We start from the raw sequence: 19,288 nt of genomic DNA, 5'->3' as shown, positions 1-19,288 counted from the left end.
TGAGTTAATGTGTGTGATGTGGCATTATTCAGGGAGACTGTTTTTAGTTGTTCTTCTGCCATGATCTCAAGTCCTCTTCTCAGGTCTTCTTTATGCTTGAGTCTGTGTTTGGTTGTTTGTTTATTATGATTCCTAAATTTCTCTGACTAAATATGTGGCTTGTGTTCTTTGTTTCTAGATGTAGAACTTGTATTAAAAGTATTTGCATGCTAATCTATCAAACGTTTCATGTAGCTCTGCCTGTATCAGTACTATGTCTTTCATACTGATTACTGTTACTTAGGCTTACACATTTTGCTTCTGCTTTTAATTTTTTTTTTTCATTTTACCTTTGGAGATGCCCACTTCAGCTTAACTGGATAAATGAGTAATAAAAAGGATTTTGATGCTGCAAAGTTTTACTATTAATATTTTTCCGCTCTGTCTATCATATATAACTTTGCTTGCCTCATAAATATCTCTTGCCCTACACTTACCAGTATGTACTCTATCTAGCATAGCAGAGTCCATGGTTGATGTATGTAAGCAGAAAAGACAGAGGACATGTATATCCAGTTCTGTCTTCATAAGGACAAGAATTGTGATGGTTTTCAGAGCATGGAACCATCACCACTTTTTTAATAGAAGCACACTAGTCATCATAAATAGGTGCTGAATCTATAGAGTTCTTCAGATTATAGTATCTATGCTGAAAGTGTTGTAATAGCTGGGAGGTTTATTACTGTTAATTGCAAAATAAAGATAATAGTCTGTCAGCATGTGGTTACCCTGAAGACTTACAGAAATGAATGACCACAATTTCTGGTCCAGTTACTATTTGTAACTTAGCAATTTCATAATCTAAGAGACAGATATTAACAATCTGTTTCCAGGATAGCTGCAATGGTGGCTTGTTCTTGTATATGTGGTGACTTTTACATTAATTTTGGTGGTCAACCTTTTGTAAATCTACACTGATTATTCCCAAGGATTTTTGTCCTCCATGTAGCTAAAAACTGATTTGAATTTTAGCTGATCAGCCAATAGTTCTTGGGTTCTTTCTGTCTGTCTGTCTGTCTGTCTGTCTGTCTGTTTGTTTGTTTGTTTGTTTGTATATAGTTGCAGCAATTACCATTCTCTGATCATTGGGTTCTTACCCCATTCTTACAATCTTTCAGAGGTGATGGAGAGAGAAGTAGGGATATCATCCTGGTCTCTCAGTCACCTTAAATGCACTGCCTGCAGTCTTAGGAACTTACGGAGGTTCGGATTTCTCTAAAAGTCCCTGACTCAAACTTATTCTACTATAGGTAGTTTGTTTTCCCCTTGAATCCTTTCTGTTGACTTAGAGACCTAGAAGACTTCATTGGTGGTCATGAAGGCAAAAGCTGAAGCAGTGTCCTCAGTCTGTGAAAGCAGACTGAGTGACTCATCCTTATATGCATTTGTTGTTAGAAATTGATCAAAACTGTTAAGGACATGGGCTCATAGGTCCTCCTTTTTTGTTTGTTCTTTTACTGTTGATATAATAATCAGTGCTGAATCAAGCATTATCAGTCTTTGTTAACAGTAGAACTTGGGGTTTTATTTAATAAAGAATCTATTGATGACATTACATGAAGAACTTACAGATAAATAGCTTCTTTGGTAGAGGGAAGTGATTGATAAATTTGACGTCTTTGTAGCTATCTCCAGTATTTGCATTATGAAGCCAATCTGCAAAATAAAATTGGATCTGATGTGAACTTGCCAGATGATTTTGAAAAATACAAATTCTGATAAAAATAATTTTGTGTTGTTTTTTGGAATCTAAGTAGAATGACTGTAATCAGGATTTATATTTCAAACTTAAAAGATACCCCTGTGTGGGCAGGTGTAAACTTTGAGGTGATGGAAACAACAGAGAACATACAATTTAATTTTGGGGAGCTAAATGAATAATTTCAGATGAGCTTTCTGTCAATACAGAGGTCTTAGCAATTTGTGGTATTGATTTCGTCATAACAGCAAAATGTTAGAGGTAGAAACACTTTTTTCATTGTTTTCTTCCCCTGGCTCTCCTGAAAGAAAACTTCACCTTTTTTTTTTTTTTTTTCTTTCTTAACCTTTTCTGTTGAATTCAGGGCAAGCACACAAAGAAGAGTCATTGTTACCCACCAATGAACAGAGATCACCGCAGAATCATCCATGAATTAGCTCAGGTTTATGGCATTGAAAGTGTGAGCTATGACAACGAACCAAAGCGCAATGTTGTTATCACTGCAGTGAAGTATGTAATTCATTGTTGCTTTCAAATCTTTACAGTATAGTTTAAATAATTGTATGGGTTTTTATCACTTACCAGAAGGAGTTTATTTACAGTGCAATTGGCAAAATGCAGTAATTTCCAGTAGAATAACTTTTAAAGCAGTTTTTGAATTGGTAGTTTCATGAGCTCATTTATTCAAGTAAATCTTCAGAGAAGAAAACACCATTAGAAATAAAAAAGCTAAGAAAATATTTTGCAAGGTTGTTTTCAATTCATCTTACCAGTAACTTTTTGTCATCAGCTAGATTTGATAGAGATATCAAAAATAATATATGTAATAAAATTTTATGAAAACTAATTGCTGGGTTGAGAAATCAAATTTGCACCACCTTTGAAAAAATCTGGTTATTGTAACATATTTCTCCATATATATATGAACCTATCACAGAGTATACTCCCTCATTAGTAAATGGACAAGGAGGGAACAGGGATTACTGCAAATGGAAGAGATTTTCTAGCAAAAATGAAATGTTTTGGAGAACACTCACAGAAGGCAGTTCATAGTAGAAAGGAAAATGAAGGGAATACAGCTAGGAAAAAACCAAGATGATTGCACTAGAGACAGTATGGGAAGGCTTCTCATATCAGTGCTTCATTGATTGTGCTCCTTACTCAGCAGCATATTTAGTTTAGTGCTGTCAAATTGTGACTATTTAATAACCAGTTGTTTTTAACTGTAAATATTGACTGCAGTTGTAAGAAGTCTCTCATTTTTCATGCTATTAGAGTGCCATGAGCTATTCCTGAACTTGTTTATCAGTTGGTAGCTTAGCTACAATCTTGATTTCTTTCAAGAGAGATGGAACATTTCTTTGATCTTACAATGTAAGATACTTTTTGTTTCAAGTAAAGGAAGCTGAGCAAAAATTTCACATTTTAAAAAAGCCTATTTAAAAAAATTAAGAAATAGGGGGGGGCAGATGAGAAATTAGTTGAAGGTGATAAAAGGAGCAGGCCAGATGATTATGCTTTAAAAGCAAAGGGATATTTTGCAACTTGAGAATGGAAGGCCTTCCTCTGTATGGTTTTAGGACAGATTGCACACTTGTTCCTTCTCTTGGGTTTCTCAGGGAGTAGTGTACTGTCCAGAATGCAAATTCTTCTATTTCATTACTGCCAGTCTTAAAAGACATTTGAGTGGTCTGCTGAGACTATTCTTCAGCTGCACAGCAGTATTTCTTAATTTAATGGATTATTCCAAAGCTTCTTTTAATTTTCTTTTTATTTGCCTCTTCTTTAAAATATAAAAAACATTGTAGCCTCACATGAGAAATAGCTCATGTTTTAGGGATGATATTTTTGAGTATTTCACAATGGTTTCTTCAACTCTCAGAGCTAGTAATTACCAGGAAGTCAAAATGCTTTTGTTTAATTCTGTCTCAGCAATGCCTTTGTATTTCTACCATGGGCTCTTTCATGTATAAATAAATGAAAATAATTCAGGCAAAAAGACCATTCCTTCTCTTCACAGTCCTCTCTTGTGTCATTCAAATGTTAACATCCCTACACAAGTCCATTAGAAGGATGAGAAAGTCTCCTTGATGCTAAGAAAGCTTCCTCCGACCAGGCTTCTTCCTATTCCGGAGATCTAGGGGCAAACTTTGCCCTCAGCCTCTGCTTCCATCACCATCGGTAAAAAGTTGGTCATATTAGCTGCATTAGAATCACTCATGTACAGCATTGCCCATATAACCACAGAGAAGATCATTCCCAGTATTGACTGTTAGGCTTAATCTGAATTACAGTTCTGAGTATCATTTGAAGTGTAAGACCCATAGTGGATCCTTTCAAGTGCCTTTCTCTGTGCTTGCCTGTTGGGCATCTTTGCAGTCACCATCTTTTGAACAGTTGCAATACCAGATCCTTTCTGAACAAGGTTCAGAAGTAATACCAGACTGTTGTGATGAGAAGGGTAGAACTTTCTTTTCGAAGTACACACTTGTGTTTTACTGTACCTGTCAGTGGTTTTTTTTAAGTTTTTTACTTAGATGAGTAAAAATTTCCTCCTTCTCCAAATAACTCTGGATTCCAGAGCCTGGCAAATGGGTGCCTGCTTGTTTTTATGTAGTGGCTAGTGTTTAAGCAGCTTGTATGCACTTGAGAAATCCTAGAAGCGATTTGAAGGGCAGTTATTCCTGTAAGCCTGATCCTTTTCCTGTTACTTCCAGGAAGAACATTAGGCTCAGTTTTTCCTCATGAACAAGGGGACTTCTCAAGAAGGTGACAAGGTCCCACATGGTTCTCACTGAGAAAGCCACATGCTGTCATAGTTTCATTGACGTGTCCTGTGTTAATTTTTTTCTCCCCGGTTTTTATTTCCTTTCAGTAAGGTCAGTCTGAAAATGGCTTTGAAATAGTTACCTACATGTAGGCTATACAAAATCAGCAGAATCAAAGACCTAAAGAAATTAAACCCCCTGTAACCACATGGGGCATCCTTATTAGATCATGTACTTGCATCACAGAAAGAAAACACTGCACATCCCAATACATTTAAGTAAAAATACTGCTATAAGGTCACCAGCCAAGGTGGTATTAGCAGCAGTCCTGCTTCAGAAGAAAGCTGCATCTTTTTCTTAAATGTTGACATTGTTTGCCCTCAGAATAGTATGTGTTGCTTCTGGAAAGCTTTTAACATAGAATATATGAAGTTTAAACAATCAGGAGATTGTTAAAGAGCCATTTGCGTAATTATTCTATCTCAACTGCTACCAGTTTTTGGAGACATTTTTCACAAAAATCTGCTCTGTCTGAAAGATGGTGGTGCATTTTTGCAAGACTACATGGAATAAGTCTGAACAGATTGGTGGACGAAGAATTTTTTAGTCGTTCGTACCAAAACAGTTCAATGCTGATCCATCCTGTAGCTACAAAAATTGAGCTTGAAGTCTTGAAGAAGACAAATTGAGTCATGATTTCCACATTTCAGTTTTATACAACAGGCCATCCTGTCACCACTAGCACTGCCTTAAAATCAGCAGATGGTTTATGTTCATGCTTTTCCCTGTACTGCTATTAAAAATGTGTCATCTCAACTTTGTTGCTTGAGACAGGCACTTGGTTTTTCTTTTCCTTACTTTGAGAATAAGTTAATGAAATGAAGAATGGCAACTTTCATATCAAGATGTCCAAAATACTTGCAGAGCCTTTTGTTTTCATATCAACAATTCTTTCACAACTGGTGATAGATAACCATGGGTTAGGTAGGGTCTACTTTCTTTCTTATTTCTGGTAATTAATTAATCAAAGGGTTTTTTCCCATCGTACATCTGTTAAGTTGAATTCAGTTGTTTGGGGTTTTTCCATGTGGGCTAAATGTGAATGAATGTGAGTGACTGTTTCATCTTTTTTTTTTAATTCTTTAACTAATTGATGTGCCACCAATGTATACAGAAAGTGGTGTTAATTTTGCTGGAGTGTAAGTTTATAGATTTTGGTCTCTAAATCCCCTATGGGATTTTGGTGTGGTTTTTGTTGTTGGGTGTTTTGGGTTTTTTTTGAGGAATGCTAAATTTTGTCAAAGCTAAAACATGTCTAGGCCTTGATGTGACCAAAGCAAATTTAGTTGCAGGGTCACTTCTGATTGTTCACAAGGCTTTGATCCCTCCTGATTTTTAAAGGTTTGCTGTATTAACTCTCTGCATCCTGGGAACATTTAACTTTTAGAGCAGAACTGCTGATTTACTTTCTTGAAATGCAGGAACATTCTCTTTTTTCGATAAGATTTTTTTTTTTAGTTAATTAGTAGAAATTACTGCCACATGTCTTCTTCCAAGTGTTCTGTTCCTAGCATTTAGAGCTGTCATTTATTTTCTTTTTTACTGTAGAAGTGAGATATAGTCTAATTTTCTAGAGTAAGGACAGACAACTTTAATTGTTGAAGGCCTTTCTTGGCTTTATTCTTTTTTTGCTTAATTACCTCCAAGCAATTTGTTTTCCATGTTTTTGCATATCACATTTGATAAAAATGAAAAACAGAATACCCTCCCATCTACCACTGTTTTCTTTTTCCACTTAGAACTCTAGACTTGAGTTGTAACTGAAATAGCAGTGTGAGCATTTGACTTTATATGGCAGGCTTAGAGCTAAGGGAGAAAAGGACTTTTTAACTGTTTTAGACAGGAGAGGAAAATCAGCTGTTCTCAACTGATAGGACTGTAATATACTTGTTGTTGGAGTTGGAGTGTACATGTAAATGTAATATAACGTTGAAAAAATTATGGCCAGTGACAAGTAACTTTTTTTCCAAATAATGAAAACTTTAACTGTTGGGGAGATGGGAATGCTTTTTAAATTGGTCACCTATGTTTGTAATATCTTGTAGTTCATTGGACTAGAATGTCAGTGCTCAGTTTAAAACAATACTGAAAGGGGCTCAGGAATCACTACTTAATATTTTAGTGGACTTAACCTTGAAAATGTTGTGGAGTTTTTCATCTGTGTTGTCACAATATCACAAAAATTTGCCCTTAAATACAGACTGATAGAAACAAGATATTATTAAATTAAAAAGATGAAGATAATGGAAATAAGACAAACAAATAATTTTTGTAAGCTCCGAAATAGAATTGGCATTCATCTGTGTACTGATGTGAGATTTCAACTGCTCAGGGAAATGGGGAAAAAGTATGAATTATCAAGTACGTGACAAAGCATGCAACTCAACATATGCACATTTCTGGAATTATAACAATACACAACCCATTGCTTTGCAGCATTGTTCCTATTCAGTATGTAATTTTGAAAGATACAAGACGCATATGTTGGTATTCATTGAATAGGAATTGAATGTAATTACCAAACACAGAGAATCTCATTATCTGGAGGAGTATATTTAAAAATGCATGAATAAAGTAAATAAGGAGGAAACATCCTTATTTAGTGTTTGACACAGAATTATGTATGTTGGGAAAAGACCCTTAGGATCATTATGCCCAGTAGTACTATCAAGTGTACCTACCATTAAACCAAATCCCTGAACATACCTACACATCTTTTAAATACCTCCGTGGATGCTGACTCAACCACTTCCCTGGGCAGCCTGTTCCAATGCTTGGTAACTCTCTGAGTGAAGAACGTTTTTCTAAAACCCAATAAAAACCTTTCAGGAATGCAATTTAATTTAGTGTACAATAAGTATTTTGGTCTGAAAATGTCTGTAGCATGGGTTTAGAAAAAAGTGTAGGAAGGGTAAAAATTTGACCTTGATGAGGTTTAAGAATTTTAATTTATTCAGGCTTATCTGCCCCCAGATAAGATGAAGAAGAAACTGTGAATGGGAAAGATGCTAACAGTGGAAGCTCTTTTAGTTTTGCAGTTAAATCATCCAAGTGAAATAAGACAGACTCACTCTTGAAAAGTGGCTCATGAATTCAGAGGAAATTTTAAGAGAGCTCTACAACCTATTAAAGATAGTGTGTTTGGTAATTATTCAGTTTTGGTTTTGTTTTTTTTTTAGTTAGATGCCTTTTGGAAAGATCTTTCTAGGACTTCTTTATTTTTTCCTGGTTCTTGGGCGTTGTTTGTTTCTGGATTTTTTTTTTTTTCATGTATATATATATCCTTCCTCTTTCTCCCGCCATTGCAGCCTTTAGGCAGAGATTGCCAACTTGAATCTGATTCACAGCCTAAAATATAGAAGTATACACGCTAAAGTACATTGTCCTCCTATACTGGACAACGTACTGTCCTGCAACCACAGCCATGAGGTGACCCTTACACTGCAGATGGGACAGGCACAAGTGTGATGCTTCATTGTGTGGTAGCAATCACATAGTAGATTGTAATTAGCATGGAGAACAGAAGAAGCGATTTTTTAATTTGCCCACTCTAATGCATAGTGGTTTTCTTCTGATGTGATTCTCCTGGAATTGCTTACAAGGAAGAGTGAATGTTGTTTGAGAGAGTGCCTCTTAGCAGAGTGCTGATCAATGACTTTAACATTATTTACTGTCAGCATTTGAGAAGGTGCTTCCAAAATTTTAGATAATATGCTGTAAAGATTCAGTGAACTGCGTTCTTGTGGTGCTGAGTTAAGCTATTAAGTTGTTCCTACTGATTTATATCTTGTTCTTTGAAAGAACAGATATGTTACTCTGGAGTATAAGTATCCCAGTTTTGCTATTTTAACAGTTGATCATTCAGTGCACTTCATAGTAGAAAGGAGTTGTGGACCTCACATTAAAAAAGAAGTCTGGGTACCAGTGCTCAAATCTAGTAAGCTGCTTCTGCATCTTTTATAGACAGCAGTGAAGAGAAGTTTAGAATAATGGATAGATTTTTGGTAATGAAAATGGACTTTTTGGAGTGTTGGTCTCCATGACTGTAAAATTAAATATTTGAATATATGATTTAAGAATACAAATGTGAACTCTGATACCAAAACTGCTACTTAAAAATATTACTCATTCCCAACTTCTTAATGAGTATGATTTCCTATTGAGCTAAATACTCTTTCTTTTATTTCTTTAGAGGGAAATCCATTTGTCCAAGCAATACCTTAACTTCTGTGCTAGATAAAGAAATGCAGAGCAGGCCTGCACCTCCTCTTCTTCATTACAAACAAACAGATAAGTAAGGAGTTTGGATTTAAAACCTTATTCTTCAATTTTGTGCTGAGTTCCCCAAGGAACATATTCCTGAGCTTCAACTTTATATGCCCTGTTTCTGCTTTTTTCCCTTTTTTCTGCTTTGGAGCTTGCAGTATGCACTAAGGTGTTCTTTCCACAGAAGTAAGCATGAAATGAAGTGATAAGAAAACGTGAGATTGGCTGTGTGGTATAGGGGTAGTAGTATAACAAATATTATTGGGTTTTACAATTATTTTTAATAAATATTAGATAGTTGGGAAGAGAGTGCTGTTTTGGAGGTTTGGGATTTTTTTTTCTTTTACCTTTAACCAATGTCTTACTGGCATAAAATTATTTATTTGGACTGGTACTAAATGTATTTTTGTTGTGTATATATGACTACACAGTTGATTAAAGGTGAACTACAATTTTTTTCAAATAGTGAGAATTACTGAATATGGGATATATAAGGCATCTTGGTGAATAGTCTTAAAAGGGCAGTCTTTATGTTGTATGACCCGCCAGCTTCAGATACTTGTAGTTATCTCATAGTTATGATTTTTTTTTTTTAATGGGTGGCCTATTATTTGTTCGGGTTTACCTTTTAGAAGTGTTTCCCTCCCAAATTTTTCACAGATGAGCATCTGAAGTTATGTTCAACTACCTTTTGCAGAAAGGGACTGCTTAATGTTGCAGTAACTACTGTTGGTAGGTGCTTGTTGGAATACCAAGTAGGCTGTTCTGAAAAAATTGAAATTGTTTCAGAGCTAAGCATCTAAAGCAAGACATATTTCTAGAAGGATTGCTTAAGATGTAACTCAGTATCAGTTTTTATTAGGTTGGTACTGTCTGTTTCCAGTTATGTGCCGATTCCTATCTTCAGTGACCCTAATTAATGCTAAGGAGTTATGTAGCAAAATTTAAAAAAATAAAGGGTCTTAGTCATTTATTTTTCATTACTAGAAGTAAAGTTTCTTCAGAAATTCCTAATTCTACAAAATCTTTTGGAAGATCTCATGCTGTCTTACTGAAAAAAATCTTTGCAGTGTTTGGATTTGCTATGACCATATATTTTTTGTTACTCTTGCTTTTGAAAGTAAGCAGGTTTGATCATCAGCTCACTTTAACAGTATTTATTTTGCTGTTTCCTTTAAAAAGGCATTTTGAACATTTAGTCTTCAGTACAGTATCATTTTTGTAATAAATATTACTGGTAAATTACATTTTCTGGTAAAACCCCAAAAGGAATTTTATCCATTCAGACACATGTTGATGTACATTAATTTAATCAGTCATAAGTTTTTGTCAAAATTCAATTAACAAAGGCTTTCTGGAGCATTAAGGTACTTTGAATAAAACTTAGTTTAGAAGTGCATGCTATTGACCAATGCAGTGTGTGTGTGTGCACACTGAGATATTATGGGAGTTTGTGATTCAGTTTACTTTGTATCTTTTTTTTCATGCATGTAATAACTAATATTCTTGTAATTTCAGGACTAGTGGAAACAGTGGTTTATCCAAACCATTAAAGGAAGAGCCAGTAATTGACTACTTTGATGTCCAGGACTGAAGTGATTGATGTAGAATCATTCAGATGAATAAGAATCACATAGATTAAGATACAGAAGCTTAGAGGTGAAAATACTAAGTTACTGTGTGAGGTGCTTTTTGATTATCTGTCAAATGACCAGTTGTTCAGCATATTCATATTTTAACATCTAACGTTAGTTAGATATGCTAGTTTAAAAAGTTAAGCATTTCAACAGTTTATGTAACTGCATAATACCTAATAGTAATATGGGTTTATTAATTCTGGGTTTGGTGCAATTTTGTATCTAATGTGCAGTCAGAATAATTTAGATTTTCATTGATGACTTTGAAGCAAGAGAACTGGTGGTAAGCAGGTATATTTTTGGAATATTAAGAACGGCAGTAAATCTCAAATATTTATTTTGACGTATCACACACAACTTAAAAAGGACTAGAAATAATCTGTGATAAAAACACTGGTTGGGATATTCTTAAAGTATTTAAATGTTATATTAATTCACTTTTGTGTATTGTGGTAAATTTGAGAATTTGAGTTATTCTTCTACATGGAAAGAAATACAAAATTTAAGTAAAAATATACACATAAATGCCTATTAAGAACACAGAATTGCTTTGGAATCTGAAGAACCAGTATTTGGGGAAGGTGGGGAATTAAAACTTACTCTAATTTATCTCAAAATTGATGTGTTTAAAAAGAAAAACAAGCAAAAACAATGAAAAAAAACCCAAATCAAAACCAACAAAACCAGCCCCACAACATGACATTACTACTACTACTTTTTTTATTCAAGACCTTGAACAAAATCAGACTTCATATATTATTTTGGTGTTTTGTGCATGGCTTTATTGTGGTTTATGTTTTTTTCTGTGCTGTGCAAGCATAAGATGAATATGTGAAGTTTGGTTTAAGTATGTTATGAATTTGGAATAGTACTTGTAAAATTTTTAAGTCCATCTGCCTAAGCTATTTGGCAATGGCAAAAACTTTGTTTTATGAGAAATGCCATTAACAAAATGGGATGACAGTTCAAACACTGAAAGACGCCTGAGTGGTCTCATGATGGTGAGTATTTCCAGATCTTGATTTAAGATAGGTGAGTAGCTCTCTGGGAGGGGAGATTATAGGTCTGATCAGAAGAGGTGGTCCAGCTCTGAATTGGAGTCATATCTATTCTCCTGAGGAGAGAGAAGGTTTTTTGTATTACTAGCTTTAGGAACTCTGATGCACTCTGATTCTTGTTCCTTGTGGCTGCTACATGTAATACTTGAGGTGAGTCCCTTATACAGCATAGGAGGCTGATGATAAAAAGGGGCTCACTACATTGTAGTGTGAGATTTGTTGCCAAAAAATTGAAGGCATTTACTCATGCTTAGATTCACTTAAGAGTTATCATATGACCCTGAGCCTTAACTATGAAGCATTCCATGGCTACATTTCAATTGAACAGTTCATGAAACATGGAAGAACAAGTAGAAAACTCACAAACCATATCTGTACCCCCAAATGTTTTTAAAATAAAATGCCTGCTATTCTTGTATATTTTTGTAGGAATTTATTATTTCGCATTTTTAAAAATGCAGTCTTAAATGGCACTAAACATTTGAAGTGTTTCAAGTAAAACAGGTACCTTCAAGAGTGTTCAAGCTTTAAATTTGTATGTAGTGATTTAAATTTGTTTTACTTTTTTTGTCTAATACTTTGTGAACAGAAATGAAAATTTAATCACCATGTCTTACATTGCCCTTAATTTCTTAAACAAATTATGGTTTGATTCTACAAGGTGTATTGCTAAGTTCAGCTAAAGAATAAGTTACTTCCAGGAATGTATTTCTTCAATCCCTTCCACGTGAGGACTGTATCTGTCCCAGTGCTTGCAGACAAGTGCTGTCTCAATGTGGCCAAACAAAGGCTATTCCTGGTTTTGAAACTCAGACCTATGTTGATATAGCACTGACTTAAAGCTAGTGAGACCTCTATTAAGAATGTATGTAGATACACTGCAAAGGTAGGTTCTAGACAGGAGCATGTCCAGTGAACTGAGTCAGATGCATGTATACTGGAGCACACACAGTTGGTTTAATATAGGTAGACCTAACATTACAGAAAATCAAAGTGGTTTAGTTGATAATAAATAGAATAAAGCTGAAGCCTACTAACTATTCACAGCTTCACATGAATATAGCCAAAACCGTCACATTTGTGCCTCTGATTTGAAATTTAAAACCTAAAAGGTTTTTGTAGTATTATTTTCAGCTCTGTTTAGTGGAATTTTTATCAGATTATGGCATTAACATAAAAGTTCAACAGCTTTGGTGAGACACACTTCAGCAGTCAATTTGCCACTGCTTGTAATTAGAAAATGGAAGTAATCTCCGTTTCTGAAGCTAAGATTAGTAATTATTACTGAATGTGTTCATACTGAGAAGTCATACTTCTTATCACTTGCCTCTTAACTATGTGAATGTTAAAACATTTTTATAGATTGGTATGTTTCACATCTCTAAATCATGTCTGTGGAATCCATACGTGTAGTAATGAAGCAATTCACAAGTACCAAATTTTTTTTTAAATTCATTTTAGTAACTTGGTTAAAAATATGATACTATATGTTTATCTGTGAAAGTAATTTTCCTCTGGAGCTCAGCTACATAGTCTTAAGAAGGAATTCAGCAAAGACTAACAGTGGTGCTGTTTCTGTTTTGTTTTGCTGCAATGTATCAGTGACTTTCATATGGAATATGGAATAGTAAAAAAGGCTGGAAATTTGATATATGTGATAACTTATCTACATATTGCACGTGTGCCTTGTGGAAATACTTTTCAAATAGCTATTTTTTAAATCTGAGCTGGCATTTACACCTTTTATGTAGTAGAAGAATAAGTAGATAAAAGAAATCTTTGCATCAGTGAAGGCAGTGGCAAAAATCATGGTGACATCACTGTAACTTATGACTTCAGCTTCAGTATGCTAGCAATTTTCCACAGCCCTAAGAATAATATTGTCTCCTGTAAATATATTTGAAGAAAGTACTTCTCAGTAAGCATCTTTTGAAATAAGTTATGTGATACCAGTTGGAATTCCTGCAACTTCAGGAAGTGCTTTTAAAATTGTGTTTAAAATAGGCAGATAGTTTGGCATTTGGGCTGTGCTGTTACCTGTCTGTCTAGCTTAACATATTTAAAGTGCTCTGAATATACAGTATTTGGGTTTAACATAAAATTGTATAAGATACATAAGTAACCTTCAAGATCACTTGTTTCTGTGGCAGTTTTTACAGTATCTGCCTCAAAATGAGCAAAGTAAAGTTTTTCTACAACACTTGTCATTTGTTGAAAGATCTATATTTAACTTAATTTTGTCAAGTTACTGATGTAAAATTACTTTCTTTACAAACCCAAAATAAATCTAAATTTAAAGTTCAGTGCTTTGGAATTGTTTGCAAACTTCATCTTGGTATTCAAGAGTTGGAAGACTGAGACATCACAGAGAAACAAGTATAAAAACTTAAATGGACATTTGGGAAGTTCCTTTTCTTTGAATTTTTAAATAAAGTATGTGGTTTCCTGGATTTGAAGTGATTTTTAAATGAATGCTGTGGGGAGAATGAAGCAAGTAAAGAGGGCTCCCCAGAAAATGGAGAGTATGCTGCCTTCTTGGAATTCAGAGCTACAGGAGAGATGATTCTGGATAGAAATGTGCATTTTGGTTATATGAAAAATCCTTTATTATGTCAGCCTAAATGCTACTTGGCAATAAAATATATTATTTTAACTTATGGTCCCTTCATTATTGTTTGTTCACCATTAAGTGGTAATGGTGACTATAAGGCAGGTGAGGGGAGGGGAAGTGAGGACTTATGTAACATTAAAGTTCTGTGGGCATTGGATATAAGAAATTCAGGATGATATATGGGGAGTGGAGGGATGATATAAGAACTCTGCCATCACAGTTCAGTAAGTGACAGAAAGACTCAAAAAGGAAGCAGTCTGAAACATCAGAAGTTTGAAATAATTTGAACTGGCTCTTCCCTAAACTTTTAACCCGGGTCATGCATTTCAGCAAAAGCCTGACCTGATATTTCAGATGAAGTGCAAGATGGCTCATAGAAATTCAGGAAGTGATCGGAGATTGAAGAGTCTTGAAAGACAGAATAAAACCTTTTAGCTTGCTACTTCAACTGCCTTTAAGTTTGGACTTTAATTTCAGGATCTTTTTGGAGGATGAGGAAAACAGTTAACATGTTTTCCAATGCTTGTATACCTGTTGTAGATGTACAAGCATTGGAAAACATGTTAACTGGAAATCTTTCCCTGAAAAAAAGGACTAGAGGGAGACCAAATATGTCTTCCTTGTCAGTGTGTGCAAATGGCAGCAGAAGAGACAATCGGTTTTGCTTTCTGTTCACTTTTCCATGTTTGGAAAAGGTTTAGATAGATACTATTGTTCACATGTTTGGTTTCAAGTATTTTAGCCTTTGTAGATACTGAATTCCCACCAGAAGCCTTCATATTTAACAAATGCTGTTCTCATCCTTTAACTAAAATGCTGAATTCCTAAGATAGTTGATGTGCAAATTTTTATGTCTATATACTTACTACTTAGCCATAAACCAGAATATTAGAGCTATTAGAAAAGGCTTATATAGACAGGCTGTATTTTGGATGCTCCTGAGCTTTAGACCAGGTTTCTTAGTGTTTGTCATCTCAAGATTTTTGACGAAAGTAGTGCAGTGTCTTGAGCAGATGCAGAGGCCATTTGACACTGTCCTATGAGAAGCAAGGTCCCAGAAGGATCCTAGGAATCCTTTTTTATTATCCATTGATAATAATGCTGTTTCAAGCACAGTATTTTTATTATGTTTCTAAGTAAAGGTGTCTACTTTAGAATTTCTGTGGTAAACACATGTCTCTTTCAAAACAGAAAGTTATTTTTATGCCTGAAACAATCTTTTTAAGAGCACAGATCAAGGCATATGACCTTTCTGGTATTTCAGACAACCCTTTTACCAGTTTAGGTGCCATTATGAGTTACTGCTGCCTTCTTTGGAGCTCTTTTCAGTGAAAGGAATAGGGGCAAAATACATCTGTTGTGTAGAGCTCAGCTATGCTTGCCCTTCTCTACTTTTTGTGAAATGTTCAGGAACTGCCCAATTGTAAATGGTTTGGTTTCCTGATGGATCTAATGTGTGCTTACTCCAGCATCCAGTCATCTTACTACATTCACATTTAAAGTGTACAAAATGTATTCTAGTCAGAGAACTAGAGGGCTTGATTTGTAAGGAGATGTAAGAAACTAAACTAAAAGCATCTTAAAGTCTATCTTAATAGAACACTTTTTATGTGCTAGTCAAAAGGCTGCCTTTCAAAATGTGTATGGAGGGTAAGTTAACATGTTTTACTAGGGAGTGTTACTTATAAATTTAAGTTCTAGGAAATAAAAGCTGTGGTGAAAACTGTTGGATGTTGGATAGTTACTTATCAAACAGTGCAGTCAGGAAAGTACATTCTGTCCATTCAGGGCACCTAGACAGCTTACCTTTTTTTTAAACAAGCAATTCAAGGAATTTTCAGAATTTACTGCTATCACAGTAAGTTAGATACCCCTTACAAAAAATGTTGTTTCAGGAAGTAATAATTAAAATCTTAAGTCAGTTCAGTAACTCATGGTGAATACTGACTCAAGTTGGTGTTTAAATTCAATATATTGGCATCAAATAAATAGGTGCCAAAGTTTCTAGTTAAGCATGATTGCTTAGGAAGGACAGTTCAGCAGCTTCAATTAAAGTCTTTTGCAATTTAAATTATATTCTGTTGAAGTAGGCAATGATTAAACAGGTATTGGATTGAAATATCAAATCATTAATTTTTATGTAAGTTGTATTTTTTATAACTTTATTAGGCATTTAAGAAGTGTATGTCTTGGCTGTCAGCTGATATCCAGTTATTTAATAAGTGAGTAATGTACTTACTAAGAACTGATAAAGCCCCATATGAAGTTAATTTTTTAGTCCATGGTTTTCCTGCTTCTTCCAGCCCTGGCCACGAGAAATTCTTTTAATCTTCAGCCTAAATGTGTACACAGCCGTGGACCTAGAATGGTATAACCTAATGCAATTGTACAGGCTGGAGCTCGTTGTCTTGATAGCAGCTTTATGTAAAAAGAACTGGGTGCCTGGGGATCCTGGTGGATGGCGAGTTAACTGTGAGTTAGCAGTGCACCCTTGTGGCAAAATCAGCCATGCACTCTGCCCTGGATTGTAAGCACAAACACAGCAGGTCAAAGGAAGTCATTACTCTCCTCTATTCAGCACTTGTGAGATGACTTGTGTAATACTGGGTCCAGCTGCAGGCTCCACAGTATAAGAAAGACCTTGACTGAAACAAGTCAAGCAGAAGACCACTGAGTTGGTCAGGAGGCAGGAATACATGACATGACATAATGAAGGCACTGGATTTGTTCAGCCTCAGAAAGGAGAATACTGAAATCTTTACTTCTGTCCACAAATACCTAACAAGACATATAGAGAAGACAGAGATAGAGTACACTGTAAAAGGATGACAGGGAATAGAAGTTGAAACATGAGACATTATTACCTGATACACACTTTCACGAGGAAGGTAGTAAAATGCAGGATGAGTTTAAGTCAGATATGTTACAGAATTGTCTTCTGTGAAAACATTATGAACTCAACTGTATGAGATCCTAAATAACCTTCTTTAACTGGACATGCTTGGAGCAGGAAATTGGACTACATCACCTCCCTGAGGTCTCCCAACTGACATGATCCTACAATTCATGGCCAACCTAAAGAAGCTACGCTTTTGACTCAGTTTTGTCCCTGAGCTTTAGCAGTTCTTTTCCTACATACAAAGTTAGCTGTCAAAGGTGTGTGTAGAGATGCATTAATAAAGCTCTCTCCATGTCTTTGCTGGGTTGTCTTGATCTCCCTGAGTTCCCTTTTTGAACAGGCTGTGATTCTCTTTATCATCTTAGTCTTTTTATTCACCTTTTTGAATGCAGCATACAGTCTCCAGAAATTATTAGCAATTCTTTCAATATGCTAATATCTGTGCTACATTTTGACTTTTTCAAAAAGATTATGATTGGTTAATTGATAGAAGAGGTAATTGTGCAGTCACATTGAAGTGTTCAATGCTCATAGCTCCTTGATGGTTGTTTTGTTCCAAATTTGATAGCTTCTAATCTTTTGCAGTTGTTTATTCTGATACAGCTTTTGTATTCTTCTAATGTTTCCCATTCAGTGGTTTTTACACATTTATAGGTAAAATATCTTCTTGTAGAACCAAAAGGAGTGAATGAAGGGAAATCAAATTTTCATGTTTTGCTAGGATCTTATAAGCTGTGTATGCAATGTTGTAACTCAGTTGTGATAAGGCTGTAATTTTTCAGTTGCTACAGGGTTTGCAGGTTTTGACTGTTATAGTTAAATTCAAATATTCATTTTGGGGATAACAATAAGAGCAGCAAATGTTAACATTTATTCATTCTAAGTGAATGAAAAAATTATTTTAGTGCTTCATAACTTTTCTTTTGCATCAAAGAATGTATGAAATTGAAATAATTTAGAAACACATTGGATTGAAGAGAGAGCTCTTCATATTCTGAGATTATTGAAGCATTCCTTAAGTGTTAGCTGATATTTAATTCCTTAATAAGGACATACTTTTAATGGCCAAACAGTTTCTGTCATCAAAAGCTAACTGAAGCAAGGTCACTTTATTCTGTGGAATGGACATCTTACCATCTATATGAAGAAGTTAGAAAAAGGGCTTGTTTTCAGAAGCAAAATTATTTGCAATTAGTGTAGTGATAGATGTTTTCTTCTTCACATGAATATAAACTAAAAACTGCTACCCTGTAAAATATTTTTCAAAACATTATCCAGGTTTATAAATTGAAAATATAATTATGTGAAATAAATTACTATCAATAAAAACTACAACTATGCACATTTAGAGCTAAGACTTTCCCTTTTTTTCTGCTAATATGACAGCTGAAGAGTGCAGTTTTGGAATTACTCCATAGCACACTGGCTCTAATCAGTTACTGGTTCCTCTTTGGATGTTCAGTTCAAATTCAGTCCACCAGTAATGTCAGTAATATTCCTTACCTGCTCTAGGTATTAGACTCCCTGATTGTTACTGGATGGGAAGTTTGGCCATTGCAGGTGCAGAGTGGGAGTATAGACCTGTATGAATCTGTGACAGGAGTAGTTTTAGGAAAACAGATTGGGCAAGAGAGAAGAGACATGGACTCAGAACATAACTGGTGGTTTTAATTCCAGAGTTCCTGGAAGATTTATTATACCTAGCAGCCTTTTTGTCATACAGATTGCCAAAAAAGATAGAGAACACTGGAAGAGTATGGGGATGATTGATTTCTTGATGCTTGATGATAAGAAGGTAGTAAGGAAGGCACCATACATCTCTACCACTGTAGATGAATGTGAAAAATGTGCATTTTATGATTGGCTTTTTGCAAATATTAAAAAGAATATTATATGTGTTATGTTAAAAAGTTATACTGTATTAATCCTTTTTAGTAGTGTGTTAAATATAGTTTTAGGCTATAACATAATATTAAAATAAAAACTATGCAATGAAAGATACATTTTCTAACTAGCTCGAGAAATTATTCACACAGAGATAACAGCAACAAGACACCTAAATCTCCAAGAGAAGAATTATTGCCCCCTTATCGGAAAATAACAACTTTCTTCCATCTCCTTCTTGTCTTTGAGGTGCCACAGGATTAAGGAGGAGAAGTTGACAATAACCAGAGAACACTCTTTGTTTGAAAAGAATTTTTGAATCATGTATGAGATATATGAATATGCAACAGGCTATTGCTTTTAAGGG

At 34.8% G+C, this 19,288-nt stretch overlaps 1 protein-coding gene across 8 annotated transcripts in view; it reads left to right on the top strand.

The window, feature by feature from the left end:
• Positions 1-14,180, top strand: part of NFX1 (nuclear transcription factor, X-box binding 1) — an 80,272-nt gene extending 66,092 nt beyond the window's left edge. Inside the window, exons 22-24 of one of the 8 annotated variants that reach the window (XM_038128082.1) lie at positions 2,103-2,248; positions 8,759-8,860; positions 10,351-14,180. In XM_038128082.1, coding sequence (XP_037984010.1) covers positions 2,103-2,248; positions 8,759-8,860; positions 10,351-10,426 — 324 coding nt within the window. In that variant the 3' untranslated portion in view covers positions 10,427-14,180. Of the gene's footprint in view, positions 1-2,102; positions 2,249-8,758 lie in introns of those variants that run through there. The other 7 variants (XR_005255831.1, XM_038128083.1, XR_005255830.1 and 4 more) reach the window with 7 other exon arrangements.
• The last annotated feature ends 5,108 nt before the right edge of the window (positions 14,181-19,288 follow it).

This window comes from Motacilla alba, chromosome 2 (assembly GCF_015832195.1).
Source record: "Motacilla alba alba isolate MOTALB_02 chromosome 2, Motacilla_alba_V1.0_pri, whole genome shotgun sequence".
NCBI lineage: Eukaryota > Metazoa > Chordata > Aves > Passeriformes > Motacillidae > Motacilla > Motacilla alba.
Note: the sequence above shows the minus strand (reverse complement) of the source record. Positions and strands in the feature narration are given on the sequence as shown.